The 27,253-nt window shown below is 45.2% G+C and overlaps 1 protein-coding gene across 2 annotated transcripts in view; it reads right to left on the bottom strand.

Moving 5' to 3' along the window:
• LOC121582210 (ankycorbin) overlaps window positions 1-27,253 on the bottom strand; it is a 64,028-nt gene that overhangs the window by 14,795 nt on the left and 21,980 nt on the right. For both annotated transcript variants that reach the window (XM_041897864.1, XM_041897865.1), the window contains exons 3-7: window positions 23,349-23,479; window positions 17,508-17,596; window positions 16,935-16,999; window positions 5,967-6,024; window positions 5,041-5,111 (exon numbers count right to left, since the gene is read on the bottom strand). In XM_041897864.1, the coding sequence (XP_041753798.1) occupies window positions 5,041-5,111; window positions 5,967-6,024; window positions 16,935-16,999; window positions 17,508-17,596; window positions 23,349-23,479 (414 nt within the window). The remainder of the gene's footprint in view (window positions 1-5,040; window positions 5,112-5,966; window positions 6,025-16,934; window positions 17,000-17,507; window positions 17,597-23,348; window positions 23,480-27,253) is intronic.

Genomic DNA, 27,253 nt, shown 5'->3' with positions numbered 1-27,253 from the left:
ATCGTATTAACCCCTCGTTCCATGTGTCTCTCCTCAGGCCGGTGGTAGCTGGTCCACTTCAGGAGTCTGAGATACGGGGAGGTTCCTCCGCCCCCACTGGACATCGAGGGGGCACCGGCGTACTCGGTCCGTTCCATCTTAGATTCAAGGCGTCGGGTGGGAGGCCTGCAGTATCTCGTGGAGTGGGAGGGGTACGGTCCGGAGGAGCGGTGCTGGGTCCCTAGGAGGGACATCCTCGATCCCTCCATGTTGAGGGATTTCCACCGTACTCATCCAACTCGCCCCGCACCGCGTCCTCGGGCAGGCTTCGGCGTTCGTCATCACCGGAATAATAGCTGCTGCCGATCTATTTTCTATGTTGCACCTGTTGTCTATTGTCACACACCTGTTGCCCATTATTGTAATCACGCCTTCCCTATTTAACCCAGTGGCTCCCAATGTGTTTTGTGCATGGTTGTTTTCGTTTCTTGTGTCGTTTGTGAGCGGGTTAGTTCCTCCCTGTGTGGAGAGATTTCTGTATTGAATTCTTTACTCATTTCTCAGTAAAGTACGTTTCTTCGAGTTCTGTGTCCTGCGCCTGACTTCGACCCACCACATTACACTGACACTCGTGACACTCCGTCCCAGTCTCAAATCTCTGGAAGACTGAAACAGGTTTCCCTCAAGAATTTCCCTGTATTTAGCGCCACCCATCATTCCTTCAATTCTGACCAGTTTCCCAGTTCCTGCCAATTAAAAACATCCCCACAGCATGATGCTGCCACCACCATGCTTCACTGGGGGGATGGTGTTCTCGGGGTGATGAGAGGTGTTGGGTTTGCGCCAGACATAGCGTTTTCCTTGATGGCCAAAAAGCTCAATTCTAGTCTCATCTGACCAGAGTACCTTCTTCCATATGTTTGGGGAGTCTCCCACATGCCTTTTGGCAAACACAAAATGTGTTTGCTTATTTTTTTCTTTAAGCAATGGCTTTTTTCTGGCCACTCTTCCGTGAAGCCCAGCTCTGTGGAGTGTACGGCTTAAAGTGGTCCTATGGACAGATACTCCAATCTCCGCTGTGGAGCTTTACAGCTCCTTCAAGGTTATCTTTGGTCTCTTTGTTGCCTCTCTGATTAATGCCCTCCTTGCCTGGTCCGTGAGTTTTGGTGGGCGGCCCTCTCTTGGCAGGTTTGTTGTGGTGCCATATTCTTTAAATTTTTTAATAATGGATTTAATGGTGCTCCGTGGGATGTTCAAAGTATCTGATATTTTTTTATAACCCAACCCTGATCTGTACTTCTCCACAACTTTATCCCTGACCTGTTTGGAGAGCTCCTTGGTCTTCATGGTGCCGCTTGCTTGGTGGTGCCCCTTGCTTAGTGGTGTTGCAGACTCTGGGGCCTTTCAAAACAGGTGTATATATACTGAGATCGTGTGACAGATCATGTGACACTTAGATTGCACACAGGTGGACTTTATTTAACTAATTATGTGACTTCTGAAGGTAATTGGTTGCACCAGATCTTATTTAGGGGCTTCATAGCAAAGGGGGTGAATACATATGCACGCACCACTTTTCCGGTATTAATTTTTTTGCTTTTTTTGAAACAAGTTATTTTTTTCATTTCACTTCACCAATTTGGACTATTTTGTGTATGTTCATTACATGAAATCCAAATAAAAATCAATTTAGATTACAGGTTGTAATACAACAAAATAGGAAAAACGCCAAGGGGGATGAATACTTTTGCAAGGCACTGTAAATAGTAGATTGAGTGATTTCTCTGGTGATACTTACATAGCCAAGACCTTGTCTAGACGCTGACTACCAGCTCTGTCAAGGTGGTGAGGCTTCTGACAGCCAGGTGTGAGAAAACTGACAGTGACAGCTCTTATTCACCAAGAATGACCTTGGATGATTCTCTGGTGTATAAAATGAGACCTTCCGAGCTGCTTAACATATCCGACGTTCAGACCACACTCTGGACAGCTAGACCTTATTCTTATTCACTGGGGTGATTTCTGGTAAATAACATGGAAATCTTTTCAGACCATACTGTACAGTTTTAGTTATGTCTATACAGGTGTAGGATCTTAATTTGATAACCATTGTAGGCTATTTGAGGTTTAAAAAGGCTTCTGACTTGATTTTCTCTTACAAAAAATGTATCAACCCCTACAAAAATGCCAATTTATTATAATCCACATAATAATTCACATTTCCTGTTGCTGCAGGATTATTTTCCCGATGTAGCAAACTGGCTCAAATTAAGATCCTACATCTGTAGGTCAGAGACAACAGATCAACCTTGGTAGGAAAGAGGAAACATCACTAGCCATTGAGTGTAGGTGTGACAAATACAACATTTGACACTTGAAGAATCTAAATGGGGTTCAGAGATGTGTCAGAGTCAACTGGGAATGTGTCAGACTTGCTTAGTGGTACACGAACACACACCACAAAAGGGCAAAGCTATTATGTGGGTTTCTAAGGGCCTTATTTCATGTCTTTCCCAGCTGAAAGGTCTAACTTTGGTCTTGAAAACAGAACAAGACAAAAGTCCTGCTTTCCTCATCTCTGGCAGACAATGCCCTGGCAGCTGCAGAGTGTGAATGTTTTCCAGTGTGAATGTTTTCCAGTGTGAATGTTTTCCAGAGTGTGAATGTTTTCATACTCCTCACAGTCTGGGGGGGGGGAAACAAGGGGACGAGAAATACGAGGACTGATCCTCATGCCTAAATAAAGCCCCAGTATGGCATCTGTGGGTTAGGCCAGCAGAGCAGAGGCTGGCTGCCAGGGCCCAGGAGGCTAATGTAACAATCTGACTTTTAAACCATGTGTAATCTCAGCACTCAGCACAGTGCACCACAGAGAGCTGTGGCTAAGGCTGTCTGGCCCGACACACAGAGATTGGGAGGGTTAACCATGAAGGAGTGCCCAGGGTCCTATCAAAGCCACATTGATACAGCAATAATGTGTCCCACTGGCTATAGTTTCCCTTATTTCTACTCTGTTCATTCCTGCAAGTGAGAGGCCTGCGTGACTACAGTACCTCATCACCATCCTGTAATGGTATTGACGTAGTACTGTCTCTGTGTGTATTATCGGTGCGTTGACATGAACATGGATTACAGCCAACCACACTGTAAACATTCACCCCTCCGCGACTGTGAATGTTCAAAAACTGGCAATCACAAGAATTCTCTCTTTGTTACATCATTTTGGTGGTATTTACAGTATTTAAAGAAGATATATAGGCATGTGGTATGTCAAGTATTAACAAGTTGGCATGTTTTCCCCAGCCATTTCTGTTAGAAGAGAACAAGAATTAGTTCCAGATGTGAGAGAGACCAGGATCCAGGTTCACCCTTCACTGTGAACCACGGCTATAGTGGTGTTGACCTACAGTAACATGGAGTAAGAGCATGTCTGCATATGTGTGTCCACAGTACATTAGCTACAGCTCATCCCACTGAATGTGAAATGCAGCCAAATTAGGTACTTTGGCTTGACATTGTGTGCACTGCTGATGACTGTCTCCATCAACTTCTAGTGAGGTCATACTCTGTGAACTTAACAAAACCTCTCAACAAGGATACATACCACAGCTCCCTGCCTCCCGCACCCGACTGTTTCTGAACAGCAGGCTCTGCCCACACACAGCTAAAGTACCGCTGTTCAGATGGCATCAAAGCCCATTTCTATCTGATGAATAGATCACACTGTGGAGCACTCCACCATTACTCGTGATTGTTTCTGAAAGAGACTTTGATTGCTGCAATAGTTCTCTAACAGAGACACAACATAGTTATCTTTTGTGTTTATCATCCAGAGGATACAGACAGGATGACAAGCTCACAGTAATGAAGACGTGTCAACCAGGGTTTGAGTGGGGTGAGAAAGCGATGCACTTAAAAACTCTGACTGGTGTGTGACTCCATCCCTGGCCCACCACAGCGCCCAGTTCCTTGAAGTGTATCAGTGTTCAGTGCTATTTCAGGACGACGGAGAGTTGATGAGAAGCCACAGCTGGATTGGAGAGGGTTGATATCTACACTGCAGCACAGCTGTCTTTTTTCAAATACCTCCCCATCAAAAGCTAACATCTTTGATTGTGCCAAATTGAATCATTTGTTAACAAAAGAGTATCGTAATTCCTATCTTGTTTTATGTATCATTTTCTCTCAGGCGGCCAGCTGATGAAAAATACTCTATCTCAACATTATAGACTTGGCAAAAGTACGAGGAAATGCAGGATTTGAGAAACGTTTAAAACAATTAAGTATGAAGACAGCGAATGTAACACAAACCCTCACTAAAGGAAGAGCATGCCTCTCTACGGCAGAGTTGAATCAGAGGCTCGGACTGTGCTGTATGGTTATTACTGAGATATACATTCTTAAAACATGTATCCCATGGTAGACTGGCAGTAAATTACTGAATCAGAAGCACTCTAAAAACACTACATAAATAAAAGCCCTCACGGCACTTTATACGACCCCTGTGCTGCAATTAACGTAATTGGAAGTAACATAGGCATTTTTATATGAGGGTGAGTGTGTGTTCTGGGAGTGGGTTTGTCAGTGAAGCTGGCGGGAGGAAGACATCTTGTACAGCAGGGATGTGGCATCACGCCTCCCAAAGAGGAGGAGGAAAAACAACACAGAGCTGAAAGAAACCACAGACATGTCAAATGTCTCCATTGGAGACATAAGCCCAGCTACCACAACACAAATACACAATGTATGGCTCTCACACACAGCGAACCCCCAACACACACACCGTTAACACCACAATAACACACCATCAACCCCACAAACACACACTTGCATGCACACCCTCACACACAGTCAGTCAGGAGATGTTAGTTTGCTTGTCATGTTTGAGGCACAGCAGAACCAGTACAGTGGGATTGCTGCATGCTGCATTTATGCAGAACAGCCTTCTCTCTAGTAATAATACTTCAGGCCTGGATGTTTTTTTTTAGTTGAAGACTACACAAACAATATCTTCAACTGAATGAGAAAACGGCACTGTATCTGATCGAATGGAATACATACCGTGTCTTTGACATTTACCGGACACTTGTGCTCACATAAGGTTTGGACAATCACAATGCTTCCACTGGCAGCTGAGGGAGAAAATAAGAGAATCAATTGAAAGCCCAAAATGCCTTGCATACCATGGAGTTATATACGGCACTAATACAAATGCCATGGCAGGTAATTGACTAACTTTGAGAGCCATGTCAAAGATCTCCCACAGGCCCCTGGCATGACTCCTCCTATAGCAGCTTACTCCCTGAATAGAACTCTACTGTGTCCAACATGGTGCAATTATCATGCAGTCATCCATAGTTGGAAGTTGGAACCCTGGAGAAAATTGGTCTCTTACTATGCTATTGACATGGCCCTTTTTACTGTAGTCTTTGATCCAAGCCTTTTCTCCCCATATAAAAGCATCCCCTGCTGGCTGAAGGCTCTCTAAATGTATATGTTCTTTAGTACAGTATGGTTCACCCCAGGCTCAGAAACATTCCTGTCATATACTGTATAAAAAACACCCAATGTGTAGTCTGGTCTTATAGTCGCGGCCGCTTCTGTAATTATCAGCAGGACTTTGAGCAGCAGTGAGATGGATGGATGGTGAGATGGTGTGATGGATGGATGGTGAGATGGGTACTGGACCGTGACTGAAAGAGGGGAATTGAGATCAGGTGCTTAGAGGATAGGCTATCTGCTGCTCTGCACCTAAGAAGAGGAATCATCAAGCCATTTTATCCTCCTAGTTTGATGGTCTCAAGTAATACAAATATATCTCAATCAATTTCTGATGAACACCACCATTTCAGTGTGAATCTTCAATGCCTACGTTACAATTTCCCAGAGCTGATGCCTAGGGATGTCCTATAGCCATAAAGTGTCATACTTTTATGTAGGCATTATAGAGGCCTTCTGCATATAAGTTATTTCTAATCAAGTCTTACCTGCGTGATGAAGGGCTGTCTTCCCTGAGCTGTCCAGAGCATCCAACACACATTTACTCTGGTGGGAAAACACAGGCTTAGGTCAACATCTATATTACCATATTATTTTTTCCATCACTGTGATGATTGATCTGAAAAATTGGTCTGAGCCTTAAAAAGGAGAACTATGGCACATTTTTGAAATTTGTCTAAGAGCCTAAAACTCTCTGGCTTAGTGTTGGACTGTCTGTCAAAGTGCGCACCTCTCTCACTCAGGGAAAGCGAGGCAGTGGTAGTGCGTGAGCTACGTCACAAGGTTATGCGCCTCTCCACCTCACTGCAGCGCTAGATAGATTTTCTATATAACAAACTTATACGAAAAAAAAATATGTTCTGTCACAGCGAACATACTAAATCCGGGAAGCCCAATTGTATATGATACATTTGGATCACGGGTTCACAATTTGACCTTTTCTGAGATCTCTGCCAAGCAAGCAGGAAACAGCAGCCCGTGTGGGTTTACTGCACGTGTAACAACACACGCACGAGACAACTCCTCATAAAACACAACACTGTCACCGGCAGTTTTCAAAATACATCAGACTTTACCACATCACCAAACACGCCTTGTATTATAGTCCCAAACTATTTCTTTCTTTCAATGCCTTTCTCCCATGCGCGACACAACACACATAACTTAAGCACTCGAGAAATGTATACTGAAGCAAATTTACCCCACGTTTTAGATAAGACAATATCCGCATACCTTATGAGATAGCTAATCTAGCCTAGTTTCTAGACAAGAGACACTGTATCTCTGTCTAGGAACTGGGCTAGATTACCCCATAATAGGCTAAGTAAGTGAAGGTTTATGAAGACAAAAGCCAAGCGGACACAATTTTATTTGGATGGATGGTTGACATGACAGAAAGGTATGAGGATATGTTCTTATCTAAAATGTTTGCTTCAGTATACATTTCTTGACCGCTAAAGTTGTGTGTGTTGTTGTGTCGCACACATTTTCCGCTTGGTTTAGGCTACAGAGAAATTGATTGAAAGATAAATGGTTTCTGAAAATAGGACTATATATAAAAGGCATGTTGTGTTATTGTCACGAGTTACAAAGCCAGAACCCAGAAGCAGACCAGGACAAGGTAAGTTGAAACGAAGGTGAGTGTTTATTTACAAATTCAAGAGTGATGCTGAATAATCCAGGGAACAGAGCGGGCGGCGTTGATTAGTTGTTGGGGGTGCAGTGGTTGATCCAATCATGGCTCGGCAGCCGCCGACCACCAGGCAGAGGTTGGATGAAGGTTCCGGACGAGTGACTGCAGATGGAACAAAACGGAGGTAAGTAAACAACAAACCAACAAGGTGCAAAACAACAAAACTAACGCTAGGAGCTCTAAGACTGATACTCTGGTAAACCTACTGTTCATGGCTAACGATCCGGCAGGGAATGGATGTTAGGCCAGAGCCTAAGAAGGGTGATGATCAGGACCAGGTGTGCAGATTGCTGATGGGATGCAGGTGCGGAAATCAAGAGAGCTCCCCGGAGCGTTCCAGAACCCTCGGGAAACTGGAGATCACGAGCAGAAAAACTAGTCCACAGACAGGACCCGACTCAGACTGCCGGGATCGTTACAGTACCCCCCCCTCCGGCCGAAACGCCACCGGGCGGACTCCCCCGGAGCGCCAGGATGGAGGCGGTAGAAGTCACGGATGAGGTCAGCATCTAGGATCTGTCGCCGCGGAATCCAACTCCTCTCTTCAGGACCATACCCCTCCCAGTCCACGAGATACTGGAAACCCCGGCCCCGCCGTCTGGAATCCATGATGCGTCGCACCGTGTAGGCAGGACCACCTCCGATCATCCGAGGAGGAGGAGGAGGAGGCGGAGGAGGCAACAGAGGACTGAGGAAAACAGGCTTGAGGCAGGAGGCATGAAAGGTGGGATGGACTCTGAGCGTCCTCGGGAGTTTGAGTCGAACTGCCACCGGATTGATCACCTTCTCCACCACAAACGGACCAATGAACTTCGGTAACAACTTCCTAGACTCAGTCCGTAAAGGAAGATCCCGTGTGGCCAACCAGACCCTATCTCCGATGGTGTAGGTGGGAGCGGGGATCCGGCGACGATTCGCCTGGAGCTGATACCGGTCCGAAACTCTAAGGAGTGCCTTTCTGGCCCGATGCCAGGTCCGGTGGCAACGACGAATATGGGCCTGAACAGAAGGCACTGAGAGCTCCTTCTCCTGAGAAGGGAACAAGGGAGGTTGGTAGCCATACAGGCACTGGAAGGGAGACATCCCAGTGGCAGATGTAGGGAGAGTATTGTGGGCATACTCAACCCAAGGCAACTGAGAGACCCAGGAGGTGGGGTTGGAAGAAGCCAGGCAGCGTAGCGTGGATTCCATCTTCTGGTTGGCTCTCTCCGCCTGACCATTAGATTGGGGGTGAAAACCAGATGTGAGACTGACTGTAGCTCCAATGGCCAAACAGAAGGACTTCCAGACAGCAGAGGTAAACTGAGGGCCACGGTCGGAAACGATATCAATGGGCAACCCGTGGACCCTGAAAACCTCCTTAACCAGGATCTCGGACGTCTCCGAGGCAGAGGGAAGCTTGGCAATTGGCACAAAGTGGGCGAACTTGCTGAATCTGTCCACGATAGTCAGAACGACCGTGTTCCCCTCAGAAGCGGGCAACCCAGTGACAAAGTCCAGGGCCAGATGCGACCATGGTCGCCGGGGAATAGGAAGGGGGTGAAGTAGTCCAGAGCTGGGCCGATTGGTACTCTTATTCTGCGCACACACTGGACAGGCAGCAACATAACCCCGAGTATCCTCGGCCATGGCAGGCCACCAAAACGTCTGCGAAGAAACGCCATCGTCCGAGCCACGCCAGGGTGACAAGCCATCTTGCTGGCGTGGGACCATTTGAGGACCGCAGGACGAACCGACTCAGGCACAAACAACCGACCGGGTGGACCGTTACGGGACCGGGCTGCGTCCGAAGAGCCGCCATCACCTCCTCCTCAATCTTCCACCTAACAGCTCCCACGACGCAGTTCCGGGGGAGAATTGTCTCGGTCTTGGACCCACTCTCCTCCGTCTTGGAGAACATCCGAGACAAGGCGTCCGCCTTGCCGTTCTTAGATCCAGGTCGGAACGTCAGGGAAAAATTGAATCGTCCGAAAAACAACGACCACCTGGCCTGACGGGAGTTGAGGCGTCTAGCCGATTGCACGTAAGCAAGATTCTTGTGGTCAGTCCAGACAATAAACGGTTGCTCCGCCCCCTCCAACCAGTGGCGCCACTCCTCCAAGGCAAGTTTCACCGCGAGAAGCTCCCGGTTACCCACATCGTAATTCCTCTCCGCAGGCGAAAGGCGACGAGAGTAGTAGGCGCAGGGATGGAGTTTACTGTCCGTGGAGCATCGCTGCGACAGGATGGCGCCAACTCCCACATCAGACGCGTCCCACTTCAACGACGAACTGACGGGCCGTGTCCGGTTGAGAGAGAATCGGTGCGTTGGTGAATCGCCTCTTCAAATCCAGAAACGCTCGATCCGCCTCCGGATTCCACTTGAAGCTCCTGATACTGGAAGTCAAGGCAGTTAACGGAGCGGCCACACGGCTGTAATCCCGGATGAATCTGCGGTAGAAATTCGCAAACCCCAAAAAATCTCTGGAGCTGCAATCTCGTACCGGGCTGGGCCCATTCCAGAACCGCTCTAACCTTCTCCTGGTCCATCCTAATCTCTCCCCTGGAGATGATGTACCCGAGAAAGGATGTCGTGTGGGCGTGAAACTCGCACTTCTCGGCCTTCACGAACAGGCGATTCTCCAACAATCGCTGCAGAACCTGCCGGACATGCTGGACGTGGTCGGAAGGTTCCTTCGAGAAGATCAGAATGTCATCCAGGTAAACAAACACAAAGAGACCGATCATATCTCTCAGGACGTCGTTCACCATACTCTGGAATACCGCTGGAGCATTGGTCAGTCCAAACGGCATCACCTGATACTCAAGTGACCCATCGGTGTATTGAAACCCGTCAACCACTCGTCTCCCTCTCTGATCCGGACCATGTGATACGCATTGCGTAGGTCTAGCTTGGTGAACACCGTAGCACCCTGTAAGGAGTCGAAGGCAGAACTCATCAAGGGCAGGGGATACTTGTTCTTGACCGTGATGTCATTCAACCCCCGATAATCAATACACGGTCGAAGAGAGCCATCCTTCTTACCCACAAAGAAGAATCCTGCCCCCAGGGGTGATGACGAGGGACGAACGAGACCAGCAGCTAGGGACTCCTTGATGTAGGTCTCCAAAGCCTCACGTTCAGGGCGGGAGATACTGTATAACCTTCCCTTGGGGTAGACAGCTCCAGGGAACAGGTTGATGGCACAATCATATGGTCGGTGGGGAGGGAGTGACAGAGCCTTCTGCTTACTGAACACTTCCCCCAAATCGTGATATGTCTCGGGAACCAGGGACAAATCTGGGGGTTTAGCCTCAATCACCTGACTGGGAACCGAATGGGGACAGGCAGTCTTGAGACAGTTAGCATGACAATCAAGGCTCCAACTCGTTACCTTGCCCGTCACCCAATCGAACGTGGGATTGTGTTCCTTCAGCCAGGGGTATCCAAGGACCAGAGGAACATGGGAAGACGGCAGAATGAAGAATGAAATCATCTCCGAATGATTCCCCGACAACAGCATCTTAACCGGTTCAGTCCTCATCGTGATACGTGCCAGACTACTGCCGTTCAGAGTGGTCGCTTCAATGGCTTCCGGCAATTGCTCCTTGGAAAGCCCCAGCTGTTCCACCAACTCGGCATCAAGAAAGCTTCCATCGGCACCTGAATCGATAAAAGCGTTAATCGCTAAGCTCTGATTCCTGTTCACAAGGGTAGCCGGAAACGGGGTCTGACAGAGGTACTGAGAGGTTGAAACTGGCTCGCTAAAAGTCCTCCCAACTTTAGCGAGCCGGGCAGTTGAACGACCGCCGGGAACAAGTGGAGATGTAATGTCCCGAGCTACCACAGTAGAGGCAGCAGTTGGTCTTACGTCTATGTTGACGCTCCTCCTTGGTTAACCCGTGCCGCCCCACTTGCATGGGTTCAGAATCGGGAGAGAGGACCTCTCCACTAATCCTTTGTGGTGGAGAATGATCGACGTGTTCTGGTCCACCACCCGACCCGACTGGGAACTGAGAAGCTGATCGATTGGACGGACCCCATTGCTTCTCCCTCCTTCGCTCTCGGACTCGATTATCCACCCGAATAGACAAGGCTACCAAGCTGTCCAGGTCACTAGGCTCCGGATAGGAGATCAACTCATCCTTGAGCTGCTCCGACAGACCCTGGTAAAAGGCTGCTTGCAGAGACTCCTCATTCCACCCACTCTCCACAGCCAACGTCTTGAACTCGATCACGAAGTCGGCCACGCTGCGAGTTCCTTGGTGAAGCGAAAACAGGCGCCTAGCTGCGTCCCTCCCTCGGACGGAATGGTCGAAGAGCTTCCTCATCTCGGCCGTGAACCCCTGGTATGAAGCCATGCAGGGGTCTTGTCGTTCCCAAACGGCTGAAGCCCACTCCAGCGCTCGACCACGCAGCAACTCAATCACAAAGGCTATCCTAGCCTTGTCTGTGGCATAAGAGTAGGGCTGTAGATCGAACACTAACCCACACTGCATAAGGAAAGAACGGCATCTTCCCAGCTCCCCCTCATATTTATCCGGCGTCGGAACCTTGGGCTCACGGAAGGACACAGCTCCAGAAGCGGCAGGCGAGATGGGTGAAACCGGTAGTGGATCCTCCACCGGAAACTTGCGTTGGTTCTGGACCTCCGTCAGACCGGTAGAAAGGTTCCGAACTGACAACGCGATCTCCTGTAGTACCGTGCTATGATGGCCCAACATCTTCTCCTGATGGGTAATGGCATGGCGAACAGAGTCCAGGTCCGCTGGGTTCATTACTGGCCGGATCGTTCTGTCACGAGTTACAAAGCCAGAACCCAGAAGCAGACCAGGACAAGGTAAGTTGAAACGAAGGTGAGTGTTTATTTACAAATTCAAGAGTGATGCTGAATAATCCAGGGAACAGAGCGGGCGGCGTTGATTAGTTGTTGGGGGTGCAGTGGTTGATCCAATCATGGCTCGGCAGCCGCCCGACCACCAGGCAGAGGTTGGATGAAGGTTCCGGACGAGTGACTGCAGATGGAACAAAACGGAGGTAAGTAAACAACAAACCAACAAGGTGCAAAACAACAAAACTAACGCTAGGAGCTCTAAGACTGATACTCTGGTAAACCTACTGTTCATGGCTAACGATCCGGCAGGGAATGGATGTTAGGCCAGAGCCTAAGAAGGGTGATGATCAGGACCAGGTGTGCAGATTGCTGATGGGATGCAGGTGCGGAAATCAAGAGAGCTCCCCGGAGCGTTCCAGAACCCTCGGGAAACTGGAGATCACGAGCAGAAAAACTAGTCCACAGACAGGACCCGACTCAGACTGCCGGGATCGTTACAGTTATAAGGAAATCAGTCAATTGAAATCAATTCATTAGGCCCTAATTTATGGATTTCACATGACTGGGCAGGGGCTCTGCCACTGGGGAGCCAAGCCCAGCCAATCAGAATGAGTTTTTCCCCACAAAAGGGCTTGATTACAGACAGAAATACTCCTGTTTCATCAGCTGTCCGGGTGGCTGGTCTCACGACGATCCCGCAGGTGAAAAAGCCGGATGTGGAGATCCTGGGCTGGCGTGGTTACACGTGGTCTGCGGTTGTGAGGCCGGATGGATGTACTGCCAAGTTCTCTAAAACGACGTTGGAGGCGGCTTATGGTAGAGAAATGAACATTAAATTCTCTGGCAACAGCTCTGGTGGACATTCCTGCAGTCAGCATGCCAATTGTACGCTCCCTCAAAACTTGAGACATCTGTGGCATTGTGTTGTGTGACAAAACTGCACATTTTAGAGTGGCCTTTTATTGTCCCCAGCACAAGGTGCACCTGTGTAATGATCACGGTTCTTGATATGCCACACCTGTCAGGTGGATGGATTATCTTGGCGAAGGAGAAATGCTCACTATCAGGGATGTAAACTTTGAGAGAAATTAGCTTTTTGTGCGTACAAAGATTTTCTGGTATCTTTTATTTGAACTCATGAAACCAACACTTTACATGTTTTGTTTATATTTTTGTTCAGTATATTTTGAAAACTGTCAGTGACAGTGTTGTGTTTATGAGAAGTTCCCTCGTGTGTGTGTGCTGTTGCACGTGCAGTAAGCCCACGGTGGGCTACTGTTTCCTGCTTGCTTGGCAGAGATCTCAGAAAAGGTAAAATTGTGAACCTGTGACCCAAATTTAAATCACATAAAATGTATATGTCACAATCGATTGGGCTTCCCAAATGGAGTATGTTTGCTGTGACAGAAAGTTCATTTTGTTCTGTATATTTTCTGTCTTCCACAAAGTTCTATCTAGCGCTCAGTGAGGGGCGCATAACCTTGCGACGTAGCTCTCGCTCTAGCTCTACCTCGCTCTCCCTGAGTGAGAGAGGTGCTCACTTTCACAGACAGTCCCACACTAAGCCAGAGAGGTTTAGGCACCATTGTTCCCCTTTAGTGAACTGTGTTAACTAAGAGTATGTAAGCTATTTCTAGACGCATTTTCATTTGGAGTTAATGGGAGTGCCCTTGCATCAGATTTCCGACAGTGTGTCAAGTCAATCTGTATGGGCAAGTGGCTTAGCTGGCCATTCAAGTGACAGGCATTACCAGAGAGAGGGAAGGATATGTATTAAATCTGACTTCAGCTTCCCAAATTTTTAGAAAATTGTCTCAATCTCATGGAGACTTAAAATGAACCCACTGAAAATAGTTCACTCAGTTGTTGATAGGCTATGTATAGATCACAAGAACTGCTTTAGTACAGAATTGCTACACTCAAGCTTTGAATTCAGATGGTACTGTACAACTTTGGGGGGGAAAAGGAAGATCCATTCTCTAAACAAAACTATATAGAATGACTGATATTAGCATTAAGACACACTCACAGCAGAGTTCATTTTGACAGCTATTTTAGATTGAGTTTTAGTCTTAAAATACATTTTAGTCTTAGTCACATTTTAGTAATATCATTCATAGTTAGTTTTAGTTATTATCAGTCGACTAAAACTCTGGACAATTTTAGTGTAGTTGTAGTCACAGCCATTTTAGTCACATAATAGTCAGTGCATTTTTTTATTCTATTAAATAATTAATATTTAGGCTACCTCCAACTTCCATCATGTGCACATTCAGATAGCCTTGTCCAACTAGGCCTACTATCTCCTCTTATACCTTAGCTGGCAACATTGATATTGTGGCAGATTGCATTCGGAAAGTATTCAGACCCCTTGACTTTTTCCACAGTTACAGCCTTATTCTAAAATGGATAAAATACCAAATGTTCCTCATCAATCTACACACAATACCCCATAATGACAAAGCGAAAACACGTTTTTAGATTTTTTTGCAAATGTATTACAAATAAAAAACAGAAATACCTTATTTACATAAGTATTCAGACCCTTTGCTATGAGACTCAAAATTGAGCTCAGGTGCATCCAGCTTTCACTGACCATCCTTGAGATGTTTCTACAACTTGATTGGAGTTCACCTGTGGTAAATTCAATTGATTGGACATGATTTGGAAAGGCACACACGTCTATATAAAGGTCTCACAGTTAACAGTGCATGTCAGAGCAGAAACCAAGCCATGAGGTTGAATGAATTGTCCGTAGAGCTCCGAGACAGGATTGTGTCGAGGACCAGATCTGGGGAAGGGTAACATAAAAATCCTGCAGCATTGAAGGTCCCCAAGAACACAGTGGCCTCCATCATTCTTAAATGGAACAAGCTTGGAACCACCAAGACTCTTCCTAGAGCTGGCCGCCTGGCCAAACTGAGCAATCAGGGGAGAAGGGCCTTGGTCAGGGAGGTGACCAAGAACCCAATGGTCACTCTGACAGAGCTCCGGAGTTCCTCTGTGGAGATGGAAGAACCTTCCAGAAGGGCAACCATCTCTGCAGCACTCCACCAATCAGGCCTTTATGGTAGAGTGGCCAGACGGAAGCCACTCCTCAGTAAAAGGCACATGACAGCCCGCTTGGAGTTTGCCAAAAGGCACCTTAAGGACTCTCAGACCATGAGAAACAAGATTCTCTGGTCTGATGAAACCAAGATTGAACTCTTTGGCCTGAATGCCAAGGATCACATCTGTAGGAAACCTGGCACCATCCCTACGGTGAAGCATGGTGGTGGCATCATCATGCTGTGGAGATGTTTTTCAGCGGCAGGGACTGGGAGACTAGTCAGGATCGAGGGAAAGATGAACGGAGCAAAGTACAGAGAGATCCTTGATGAAAACCTGCTCCAGAGCGCTCAGGGCCACAGACTGGGGTGAAGGTTCACCTTCCAACAGGCCAACGACCCTAATCACACAGCCAAGACAACGCAGGAGTGGCCTTGGCACAAGTCTCTGAATAGCCTTGAGTGCCCCAGCCAGAGCCCGGACTTGAACCCGATCGAACATCTCTGGAGAGACCTGAAAATAGCTGTGCAGTGACGCTCCCCATCCAACCTGACAGAGCTTGAGAGGATCTGGATAGAAGAATGGGAGAAACTCCCCAAATACAGGTGTGCCAAGCTTGTAGCGTCATATCCAAGAAGACTCGAGGCTGTAATCGCTGTCGAAGGTGCTTCAACAAAGTACTGAGTAAAGGGTCTGAATACTTATGTAAATGTGATATTTCAGGTTTATATGTTTTATAAATGTGCAAACATTTCTAAAAACCTGTTTATGCTTTGTCATTATGGGGTATTGTGTGTAGATTGATGAGGAGAGAAAAAAACAATTTAATCCATTTTAAAATAAGGCTGTAACATAACAAAATGTGGAAAAAGTCAAGGGGTCTGAATACTTTCAGAATGAAATGGAGGCTATAAAGCCTTGGCTACAGGTTAAACAATTTACAGCTCAGATTTTCTCCCCATCATAACCGTCAAGGGGTTAAATTACAGAAGTTTTAATGCCAGAAGTTTTACTGTACTCCTAATATTCAACAAATAGCATTAGTTTTTCCCCATAGGACAAAAACAACCTCAACTAGCATTTGCGGACTGCGGCAACACAGATTAATTAAAAACAGAGCACATGGGAAAATAGAGCTTCTGAGGTAATCAAGGCAAAAATAGCCTACATTAAAGTAAGAGAGAGAGAGTAACCATTGTTTATAGTTGAGGTTAGTTACAAGTCAAGTGTACTGGCTTCGCATCAGTTCAAAAGTGTGACTGAAGTGACAGATTCACATTCTAGTCATTTAGCAGACGCTCTTATCCAGAGCGACTTACAGTTAGTGAGTACATACATTTTCACACTGGCCCCCCGTGGGAATCGAACCCACAACCCTGGCGTTGCAAACGCCATGCTCTACCAACTGAGCTACACGGGACCTATTGAGTCTGACAGCTTCATAAAATCATATTTTACGCACACAATTATGACATGCTAAAAATACTGACTAACAACAGTTCATGCACACATTATTTATTCTTAATATCTGGGTTCAACACAAAAATCCCTGAACTACAACAGGACTTGAACCAGCTATCCACTGTACTTGTTGATTTGCACAAGTTCCTGCAGATGCATGAACACAGACATGGCTATATTCATGGCTAAACTGAGGTCATATCAAAGTTGTGTGAAGGATAGAGAGGTGGTCATGGGTTCAGAGAGCCCCTTTTTAAATTGTGATTCAACAAAAAGTACAACTGTTTTAGCTCTCTTGCATACAAATGACCCATAAATAAGGGTGATAATGATGAACTACCGGAGAACAAATCAATGGCTTCATCCGATACAGCCAGTGAGTGAGTTAATCGGTCATCATTTATGTTTGCAGTTTCATTCATTCAGCAGCTCCATCTTACCTGTATAAGCTTTTTTGCACACTCCTGATGGTTATTTTTGGCAGCAAGGTGTAAAGCACTAAAACCTGAGGAGTAAAAGACATCCTGGTGAGATATCTTCCGTTGCAGCCTCAGTTTAATTAAACTCCCTGCTGGTCTCAAGTCCATATCTGTAACCACTAGCAGTAGAATCATACTTGAGAAAAGCTTCTGGGCAGATTAGTTCTATAGGTGAGTGTTCACCTACAGTATGTTCAGGATATATTCACATGTTATGGGGGTGATTTTTCTTTGAGTGGATGGTCGGGGGGCATAGTTATAAATAATTTGTAGACTGCAAATTGGCCGCAAGAATCCCAAACAAATATAGTATTTGACAAAAACAGAATAATTTCAAACCTTGATTACACTTGGACACGATAACATATACCTCTCTATTTATGCGTGGGAATACTTGGGAACATATGTCATACATTAAAATCACTTTGAGATGACTTCCTGGTGATTTTGTCTTGTCTTATGTCCAACAACAGATTTTTGATGTGCCAAATAAAATCACCTATTGGGGAACCCTGAGGTATGCAGTCCACTAACCTGAGGTGTCTATGACTGATGTGTCCACTCCATGGGCCAGGATGACTGCCAGACACTCAGTTTGACCACGGGTGGCAGCCACATGGAGACTGTATGGGGAGAGACAGGACAGAACAACAAGATGATCAGTCTAACACAGTGGAACGGTACAGTGGGGGTTAAACATGTCATTGGAGGAATAAACAGAAAATACAGCATCTAGGCCATCACGCAGACTCACAGAGCTAACACACTCACGCAGAGCGAACACAGGCAGCCGCATGGCCTCTAGGACCAGTCAACTCAAGAACACGACAACAGAGCAATTACCACCGCTATAGAGGATGTCTTCCACACAACTATGAAAGAACATGATTGAAAAAGGAAACAGCATAGCAGATTCCAGATTCCAAGCATTCTGGTGCACTTTTCTGCCAAATTGCTTTGACTGATCCAAGGACGTGTGAGAGAAATATTGAAGTAGTCAGACTGAGTAATCATCCAAGTGTGTTTGCAACTGTTAATACTCAGTTCTGCTGTGAAAAGTTATTATTTTAATTGGAAGAGATAGCAAAACCATTTCTTTCAAATAGTTTTTTGGAACACAACCGATTTTTTTATGAACACAGATGATCTAATATAGGAAAATTGGGATAAGCAAGTGTTTAGATAAATGAAGTGTCTACACTATTTAATAGAGCTTACATAGTGTATCTGCTTAAATGAATTACCCTCAGAATGGAAAGGCATTAATCAAACACACTTGCCTGACTAACATGTTTGATATGCCTAGAACAGTCTGATAACATTAATTCACTCTTTTCTCTGTGTATATCAATGATGTTGCTCTTGCTGCTGGTGACTCTCAGATCCACCTCTACGCAGACGACACCATTTTGTATACATCTGGCCCTTCATTGGACACTGTGTTAACAAACCTCCAAACGAGCTTCAATGCCATACAACACTCCTTCCGTAGCCTCCAACTAAATGCATGCTCTTCAATCGAACGCTGCTGGCACCCGCCCACCCGACTAGAATCACTACTCTCGACGGGTCTGACCTAGAGTATGTGGACAACTACAAATACCTAGGTGTCTGGTTAGACTGTAAACTCTCCTTCCAGACTCACATTAAGCATCTACAATCCAAAGTTAAATCTAGAAATCGGCTTCCTATTTCGCAACAAAGCCTCCTTCACTCATGCTGCCAAACATGCCCTCGTAAAACTGACTATCCTACCGATCCTTGACTTCGGCGATGTCATTTACAAAATAGCCTCCAACACTCTACTCAGCAAATTGGATGTAGTCTATCACAGTGCCATCTGTTTTTTCACCAAAGCCCCATAGATTACCCACCACTGTGACCTGTACGCTCTTGTTGGCTGGTCCTCACTACATATTCGTCGCCAAACCACTGGCTCCAGGTCATCTATAAATCACTGCTAGGCAAATCCCTGCCTTATCTTAGCACATTGGTCACCATAGCAACACCCACCCGTAGTATGCACTCCAGCAGGTATATCTCACTGGTCATCCCCAAAGCCAACACCTCCTTTGGCCGCCATTCCTTCCAGTTCTCTGCTGCCAATGACTGGAACGAACTGCAAAAATCTCTGAAGCTGGAGACTCTTATCTCCCTCACTAACTTTAAGCATCAGTTGTCAGAGCACCTTACCGATCACTGCACCTGTACACAGCCCATCTGAAATTAGCCCACCCAACTACCTCATCCCCATATTGTTATTTATTTTGCTCATTTGTACCCCAGTATCTCTATTTGCACATCATCTCTTGCACATCTATCATTCCAGTGTTAATCCTAAATTGTAATTATTTTGCACTATGGCCTATTTATTGCCTTACCTCCATAACTTGCTACATTTGCACACACTGTATATAGATTTTCTGTTGTATTTTTGACTTTATGTTTTGTTTACCCCATATGTTGTTTTATCGCACTGCTTTGCTTTATCTTGGCCAGGTCGCAGTTGTAAATGAGAACTTGTTCTCAACTGGCTTACAGTGAGGGAAAAAAGTATTTGATCCCCTGCTGATTTTGTACATTTTCCCACTGACAAAGACATGATCAGTCTATAGTTTTAATGGTAGGTTTATTTGAACAGTGAGAGACAGAATAACAACAACAAAATCCAAAAAAAACGCATGTCATACATTTTATAAATTGATTTGCATTTTAATGAGGGAAATAAGTATTTGACCCCTCTGCAAAACATGACTTAGTACTTGGTGGCAAAACCCTTGTTGGCAATCACAGAGGTCAGACGTTTCTTGTAGTTGGCCACCAGGTTTGCACACATCTCAGGAGGGATTTTGTCCCACTCCTCTTTGCAGATCTTCTCCAAGTCATTAAGGTTTCGAGCCTGATGTTTGGCAACTCGAACCTTCAGCTCCCTCCACAGATTTTCTATGGGATTAAGGTCTGGAGACTGGCTAGGCCACTCCAGGACCTTAATGTGCTTCTTCTTGAGCCACTCCTTTGTTGCCTTGGCCGTGTGTTTTGGGTCATTGTCATGCTGGAATACCCATCCACGACCCATTTTCAATGCCCTGGCTGAGGGAAGGAGGTTCTCATCCAAGATTTGACGGTACATGGCTCCGTCCATCGTCCCTTTGATGCGGTGAAGTTGTCCTGTCCCCTTAGCAGAAAAACACCCCCAAAGCATAATGTTTCTACCTCCATGTTTGACGGTGGGGATGGTGTTCTTGGGGTCATAGGCAGCATTCCTCCTCCTCCAAACACGGCGAGTTGAGTTGATGCCAAAGAGCTCGATTTTGGTCTCATCTGACCACAACACTTTCACCCAGTTCTCCTCTGAATCATTCAGATGTTCATTGGCAAACTTCAGACGGGCATGTATATGTGCTTTCTTGAGCAGGGGGACCTTGCGGGTGCTGCAGGATTTCAGTCCTTCACGGCGTAGTGTGTTACCAATTGTTTTCTTGGTGACTATGGTCCTAGCTGTCTTGAGATCATTGACAAGATCCTCCCGTGTAGTTCTGGGCTGATTCCTCACTGTTCTCATGATCATTGCAACTCCACGAAGTGAGATCTTGCATGGAGCCCCAGGCTGAGGGAGATTGACAGTTATGTTGTGTTTCTTCCATTTGCGTATAATTGCACCAACTGTTGTCACCTTCTCACCAAGCTGCTTGGCGATGGTCTTGTAGCCCATCCCAGCCTTGTGTAGGTCTACAATCTTGTTCTCTTTGGTCTTGGCCATGGTGGAGAGTTTGGAATCTGATTGATTGATTGCTTCTGTGGACAGGTGTCTTTTATACAGGTAACAAGCTGAGATTAAGAGCACCCCCTAATCTCAGCTCGTTACCAGTATAAAATACACTTGGGAGCTAGAAATCTTTCAGATTGAGAGGGGGTCAAATACTTATTTCCCTCATTAAAATGCAAATTAATTTATAACATTTTTTACATGCGTTTTTCTGGATTTTTTTGTTGTATTCTGTCTCTCACTGTTCAAATAAACCTACCATTAAAATTATAGACTGATCATTTCTTTGTCAGTGGGCAAACGTACAAAATCAGCAGGGGATCAAATACTTTTTTCCCTCACTGTACCTGGTTAAATAAAGGTGAAATAAAAATAAAATAAATAAATGTGTAATTAAGCATTCTCCAACAGCTTCCTCCGTGAGCCCACATTTCAACACCAATAACACTTCCTCAGGACATCAATTGCAAGGTCAACAATTATTATTAATTTATGATAACAAGCACTAGTGGAAGGGCACAATTTAACTCCTAGAAAACGATAAATCAATATTAATTTAAGAAAATGGCTTTGTTCTTGCAATTACACATCATGTAATGAACTGAATTAGTTACATTTTCCTAATGTATTAGCCTACATAGGACACATACACACCAACATAGTTATCATGTGATTGTCTGTGTGTGTGTGTGTTTTGCAATAATAATAATAATAATAATAATAATAATAATAATGAGAGATCTTGTGCTTTCAGACACTAGCAGTTTCCATCCATTCCAGTCATGATGCACTAATTAGAAGTCTCCAGTATCTCCATGGCAACACTGGCTGTTTGGGAATGCCATGCCAGTCAGTGTGTGACCTTCTGGGAAACCTGGGAAGGTCAGGGATGTAAACAATGGTCTCTTCGTACGAGTGACATAAAAGACACGTGTAGTGATGGGAGAGGGGAAATCGCTAGTTACATATAGCAATATTATTTTTGGACGATATTATATAGACATTTGACTCAAAGTATCGATTTGTAAAAAAATATATTATAAAACATATATTTTTGGCTTCTGTAGTTAGCATTAGCTAGAGCTAGTTGGCTGTACCTGCGCCAAAACTCTGGTAGTTTTCATCCTATAGCTTCTTCTCCATCTTCTTTTTAAATAGTGAGTCAACATGTTTTCAGCCCTTTTATTTCCCTGTCTGATCAAAACTCGTTCTCATGCTTTCTCTTGTCTCTCTGCAGCAGACATATAGTGAGCAATATTTTTGGAACATCAAATCGCAATAAAATCCCAGTTTCGAATCGTAATACATATAGAATCGTGAGAATCGCAATACATATCGTATCGGCAACTAAGTATCGTGATAATATCACAAGCATTTCGCTACATCTGCTAAACATGTGTATGTGAAAAATAACATTTTATTTTATTTGATATCGTATCGTGAGGTCCCTGGCAATTCCCAGCCCTAATTGTGTGGCTGGCTGGTGTGAGCGAATCTCCCTCAAAGTAAATTACTAAATATATTTAGGTCAGTGGTGTCATCTTTCACTGGTCTCTGGCAGTGGTGCTCTGTCAGCAACTGTCAGAAAGAGGTCAAACATTAATTCTGTCCCTCTGCATTATCTGGTCCAGCTAGTAAGTGGGAGCATGGCTGTCACGTCCATTCAGAGCCTATAGAAATCAGGACAATATCAGGACACAATCACGCTTTGTGGTATTTGGGAGCTTGTTAAACACAAAGGAGACCATGCCCTACTCTATACAATGGGAATTATATTATTTTCAATAGGCTATCAATGAAAGGCCATAGATTCTCACAGGTCTGTACACATGAAATGAGAGAAGGGCACAGGAATTCCTCTAGAATGGGTCTTGGCTTCGCCAAAAAAGTGCGTGGGGTGCATTTTATGAATCATTAGCTCACCAATTTAATCATTTCCCCATCATGAGTAACAATAGATGCCATTTAGACTTTAGCACATATTCAATATGGAATAAGAGGAAGGGCAAAGCAAAAAAAGATAGACAAAAGCAAGAAGGAAGAAAGGAGATATATGATGACAGTGATGCTCGTACAGATATAATTATATTATATGGTGCTATACTTAGCAATTCCTTGTCAGGTTGCAGTTAATTAAGAACCAGTGATTTGTATTACTTTCTTTAACTTTCTCTAACCATGATAAAACCTCAACCTTATCTGACTCCACATTATTTATTCCCTCCTTCAACAGGGTATCTAGGGCAGTTCAGTTCAGTAGCATCTCCACTAGTGACAGGGACTATGGCTTATCGAGTTGAACAGTTGCCTGGGGCCAATTCCATCATTATCAACTATTGTAGATGTGTCATCATAGAACTGTGAGGGAATATCCATGTACTGCAACTTCTATTCTGCACTGAAACAGTATCAGTATTGGAGTTTTAGATGGTCCGGGGAAGAAGAGCAAATATGGGATTGATTCAAACAATAAACATTACTATACTCATATTCCAAATTGTCCCATAATTCAATTTGCAAAACCCACCTCCTAAATCTCCAAGCTGTCCCAATTCCCCGTTTCTAATCTGTGTGTGGCCCAACACCATCCCTCAACCCTCGATACTCACGCTGACTTGCCCTCACTGTCCAGTTTGACCGCGCTGGCTCCTTTCTTGGTGAGAAGAGAGGCCACCTTCTCCACCTCCCCATGTTCCACAGCTGCCAGGAGGCGCTCATCGTTTTTGCTCCATTCATGGGCCTGAGGAGAGAGAGAACGAAACAACATCACAGAGGTTAATGCTTCTGATTCACAGAGTTGAATGTACCTACTACTCTACCACTACTGTTCACATCCTGTGTGGCAAAGACCACAGCCGCTTACCCATTGTAGACAATCAGCATAAAAGATGAGAGACGTCATAGCTGTTTGTTGGTTTTACTCCACAGTGAACCTAGCTAACACAATTCAGCCTGTGAACGCGGCCAGCCGTGTCTCTCTGGTAACATCTAGTCTAGGTGATTATCCCATTTAGACTTAATCCTTAAGTAGGGAACTCTCAATTACATAACCTGAGGAACACAATTTCATTATAGCTTATAGGCATTAGGATAGCTTATAGGCATTAGACAAGCTGCACCAGGAGGCTGTTTCAACACCATTTACAGAAGATTGTTTCACTTTTAACACATTTTTGGCCATGACGACCTTGGCTATATGGCACGACAGTCATTCAGTTCGAAACACTTAGGCCTATCCCATGTTTTCTCGCCTGAATCCATTGGATCATATTACTGTGAAAACACAATGCCTAGGGGAGCCAGCTTCCCTCTGCTCCTAACCCATGAAATAAATTGCTCAAATAAAAGCTTGTCTGCAGAGATTTTCAAGGGCATTCATTTTACCAGGGCCCAGGGGCCTCAATTATAAACCGTGTGTACATTTCTAACAAAATTCTGGCATACATGGAGATTCTAGATTTGCGTGCGCAACAAATAATTGAGATTTAACAAACTGTCGCATGCAACATATACGCATGTTTTCATTGATAAATCAGAGCCATATTATATTTCTGTGCTCGCGTTACAACCACGCCTGGAAAATGCCCTCCATTCACGTTTTATGGTAACATAAATCCCTCATTGGCTGTATGATTTGAAGATGTTGGAACTGGGCCATGACAGTTTCTAAAGCGCTATGGCAAATTTGATCACATTTCTGTAGAGGTGTGTGCAGAATGTTTTAATCTTCTACAGTGACTTTTTTCAACAAATTAGCGAGTGCCAGTGTTCAGCGAGTGCCAAACACTGGCCGTGAATTCTGCAAGATTAACTGTCTATTGAACAATTTAAAAGTAAACGCTACACTGCACACTCTATGCAAAAGACGAATTGTTGTTCAAAACAGGATATTTTGTCACGCTGACTCGCGCTCCTATCGCACAGCAATACTGTAGCCTACCCATACTGTCATAGGCTACCGGTCCAGTGTTGTCAACTCCTCAGTAAGGAAAGTAGCTATTGGCTGTCCTAAAAGTCGCTAGAAGTCGCTAAATGACGTCATCGCCTAACTTGCATAATTGGCCATGTGCATGTAATTGTGAAAGGTTTGTGATCTTTTTGTGCGCACGCACCTTTGATAAATGAGGCCCCATGGAGTTGTTGAAATGACCCCAGAAAATGACTAATGTCCAAAAACGGGAGGATTGTTTTTCTAACTCGGCTACAGTCCATTTTCACAACGAATTGCCCTCATTTGTAATCCTGACTGACTGTCAAGACATACAGGGCTCCAGTCTGACCTCATAGTGGGACTGTATGTTCCCTGGGAGGTCACTGCCTGGCCAGGCCACACTGACTCTGTCCTACCCTGCCTGGCATGCTCATATGCTCGATGATAGTAGCCATCCACCCATTCACTTCCATCTTTTTGGAGGGTTAAGGCACTGACTTAACTGTTAGGATGATGGGAGGCTCAGACTGGAACGAGAGAGTTATGAAGGGAGAAAGTGAGTTATGAAGGGAGAAAGTGTATCTATTCTCTCCGCACTTGTGCGCGCACGCACACACACAGACAGACACAGAGACAGAGACAGAGACAGAGAGAGAGAGAGAGAGGAGAAGGAGGAGGAAAAGTAAGGTGACGTGAGTAGAGTGGGAACTCTGAAAGTCAACTCTACACGCAAGAGGAGGACTATCCATCAGTCTGACAGTCCGCCTCCCTAACAGGGAGAAAAATAACACTGAGAACACTCCCCAGTCAAGAAGCTTTAGCACTCCCTCCCACACCAAAAACAAACCGCACCAATGCTTTGTGACTTGTTGCATGACTCATGTACTCAGCTTTATGTGCTGCGCTGAAGGAAACTGTCTGCTCTGGTAGGTAGTATTAATTCAGTTTTATTTGAGGGCCAACCTACAATAGAAGTGTCATCAAAAGTCAAGATGTCTATCAGACATCAGTATATGGATGGTAGGAGATGATGGCTATTCCATTGTGTCCTTTCCTAAGCTATTTCAAAGCCAAGTTTCCGTTGAGGCTATGTTATTAGAGGAGGCCGGTCGTTTATGAGCTACTGGAACCGACACGCCTGGCACCGATGATCATACCACACTCATAGTCGCTTAGGTCACTCGTTTTGTCCATTCGAATGTTCAATCGAACAGTAACTGAATGCCTGGATGCCTGTCTGCCTGCTTTATATAGCAAGCCACATGACCCACTGTCTGTAGGAGCTAACCATTTTCGTGAAGGGGGTGGGGTACCTAATAAACTGGCCACTGAGTGTGTAACATCTGGAGAAAAACGCCCTTTGAAGGCTCCTACAGATGTCAAATATGATATATTGTGCACTGTAGGAACAGAAAAAAGGTACATTGTCAAATCAACATTTCTAGCATTATGTACTCACGAAAATGAATTTATACTGCATGAATTTGTCCATGGGATGTGATTGAACAGTGGTGCCTACTGCTTACTGTGCTTATAAATGGATTTATCCCTTTCTGTTGTAGCACCATCTGAGCTGTGCTGGTGGAGGACTTGGTGACATGCAGTTTGTACACAGCAGGGGCCACAGCAGGGGCCAGGGGAAAGTAGAGCAGCAAAGCCAGCCCTGATTAGATACTGTAGAGGGTCCGGTGTGGCTGCTGTAGTCTCTGTCACTATTTTGGGTATGCAGCGTAACGAGACACGGCTCTGCAAGAGATTTGGGAATAGCCAGTGTTATTCCAGTCGGCTAGGCTATCTGCAGCCAGCTAGCTGAGGGTAGGGAAAAGGTCAAGCTGTAAAATGCAGCAGCTCATCACATGCAATCTCCTGGTCATTGAATCTCTGATACAGTCAGGGGTGAAAGTAAGGCGGTACAGTCCGGTACGGTGTCCCGGAAAAATAAATAGTGGGGGTACGCCGTACCGGTAAAACATGAGCCTATCACAATAACTAAAACAAAATATCAAGAAAACTGTAGGCTATTACACCACTTTTTATCTTTACCGCATGTCAGAGAAAAATGCGAATGGACTTGAAAATGGGTGGCACAGCCTACGCTCCAAAATGCGATGTGGTTCGACGAGAACACTGACATTTTGCCAAGGCAGAAATGAGTGGCCGACACCGAGCCGTGTGTGGACAACAGGGGATGCATCAATTCTGGCCTAATGACAGTCGCCAAATGTCATTACACTTTTTGGTGTTTTGTGTAACAGATGTGTCTTTTCATTCACCACTGTTTGGAGGCTGGAAATATGTTGTGAGTGTATGAACGTGAGTGGGAAGCCTAGTAACTTTGAAGTGATTGTTTTACAAGCAGATGAAAACATCATGACGGGTTGTGTTTATGCCACAATAAAAGGTAATACAAGTTAAAATGACAAATCTTTACGACTAGGCCCACAGAGATCCTACTGAATTAATAGGGATTCTATGTGTAATTCTACGATTAGGCCTATAAAGAATATTGGTGCACATGCAAGCGCATATAGGTGGTCCTTCCTAACTCAGTTGCTGGAGAGGAAGGAAACCGCTCAGGGACTT

This window comes from Coregonus clupeaformis, chromosome 15, assembly GCF_020615455.1.
Source record: "Coregonus clupeaformis isolate EN_2021a chromosome 15, ASM2061545v1, whole genome shotgun sequence".
NCBI lineage: Eukaryota > Metazoa > Chordata > Actinopteri > Salmoniformes > Salmonidae > Coregonus > Coregonus clupeaformis.
This window is presented reverse-complemented; position numbering and strand designations above follow the sequence as displayed.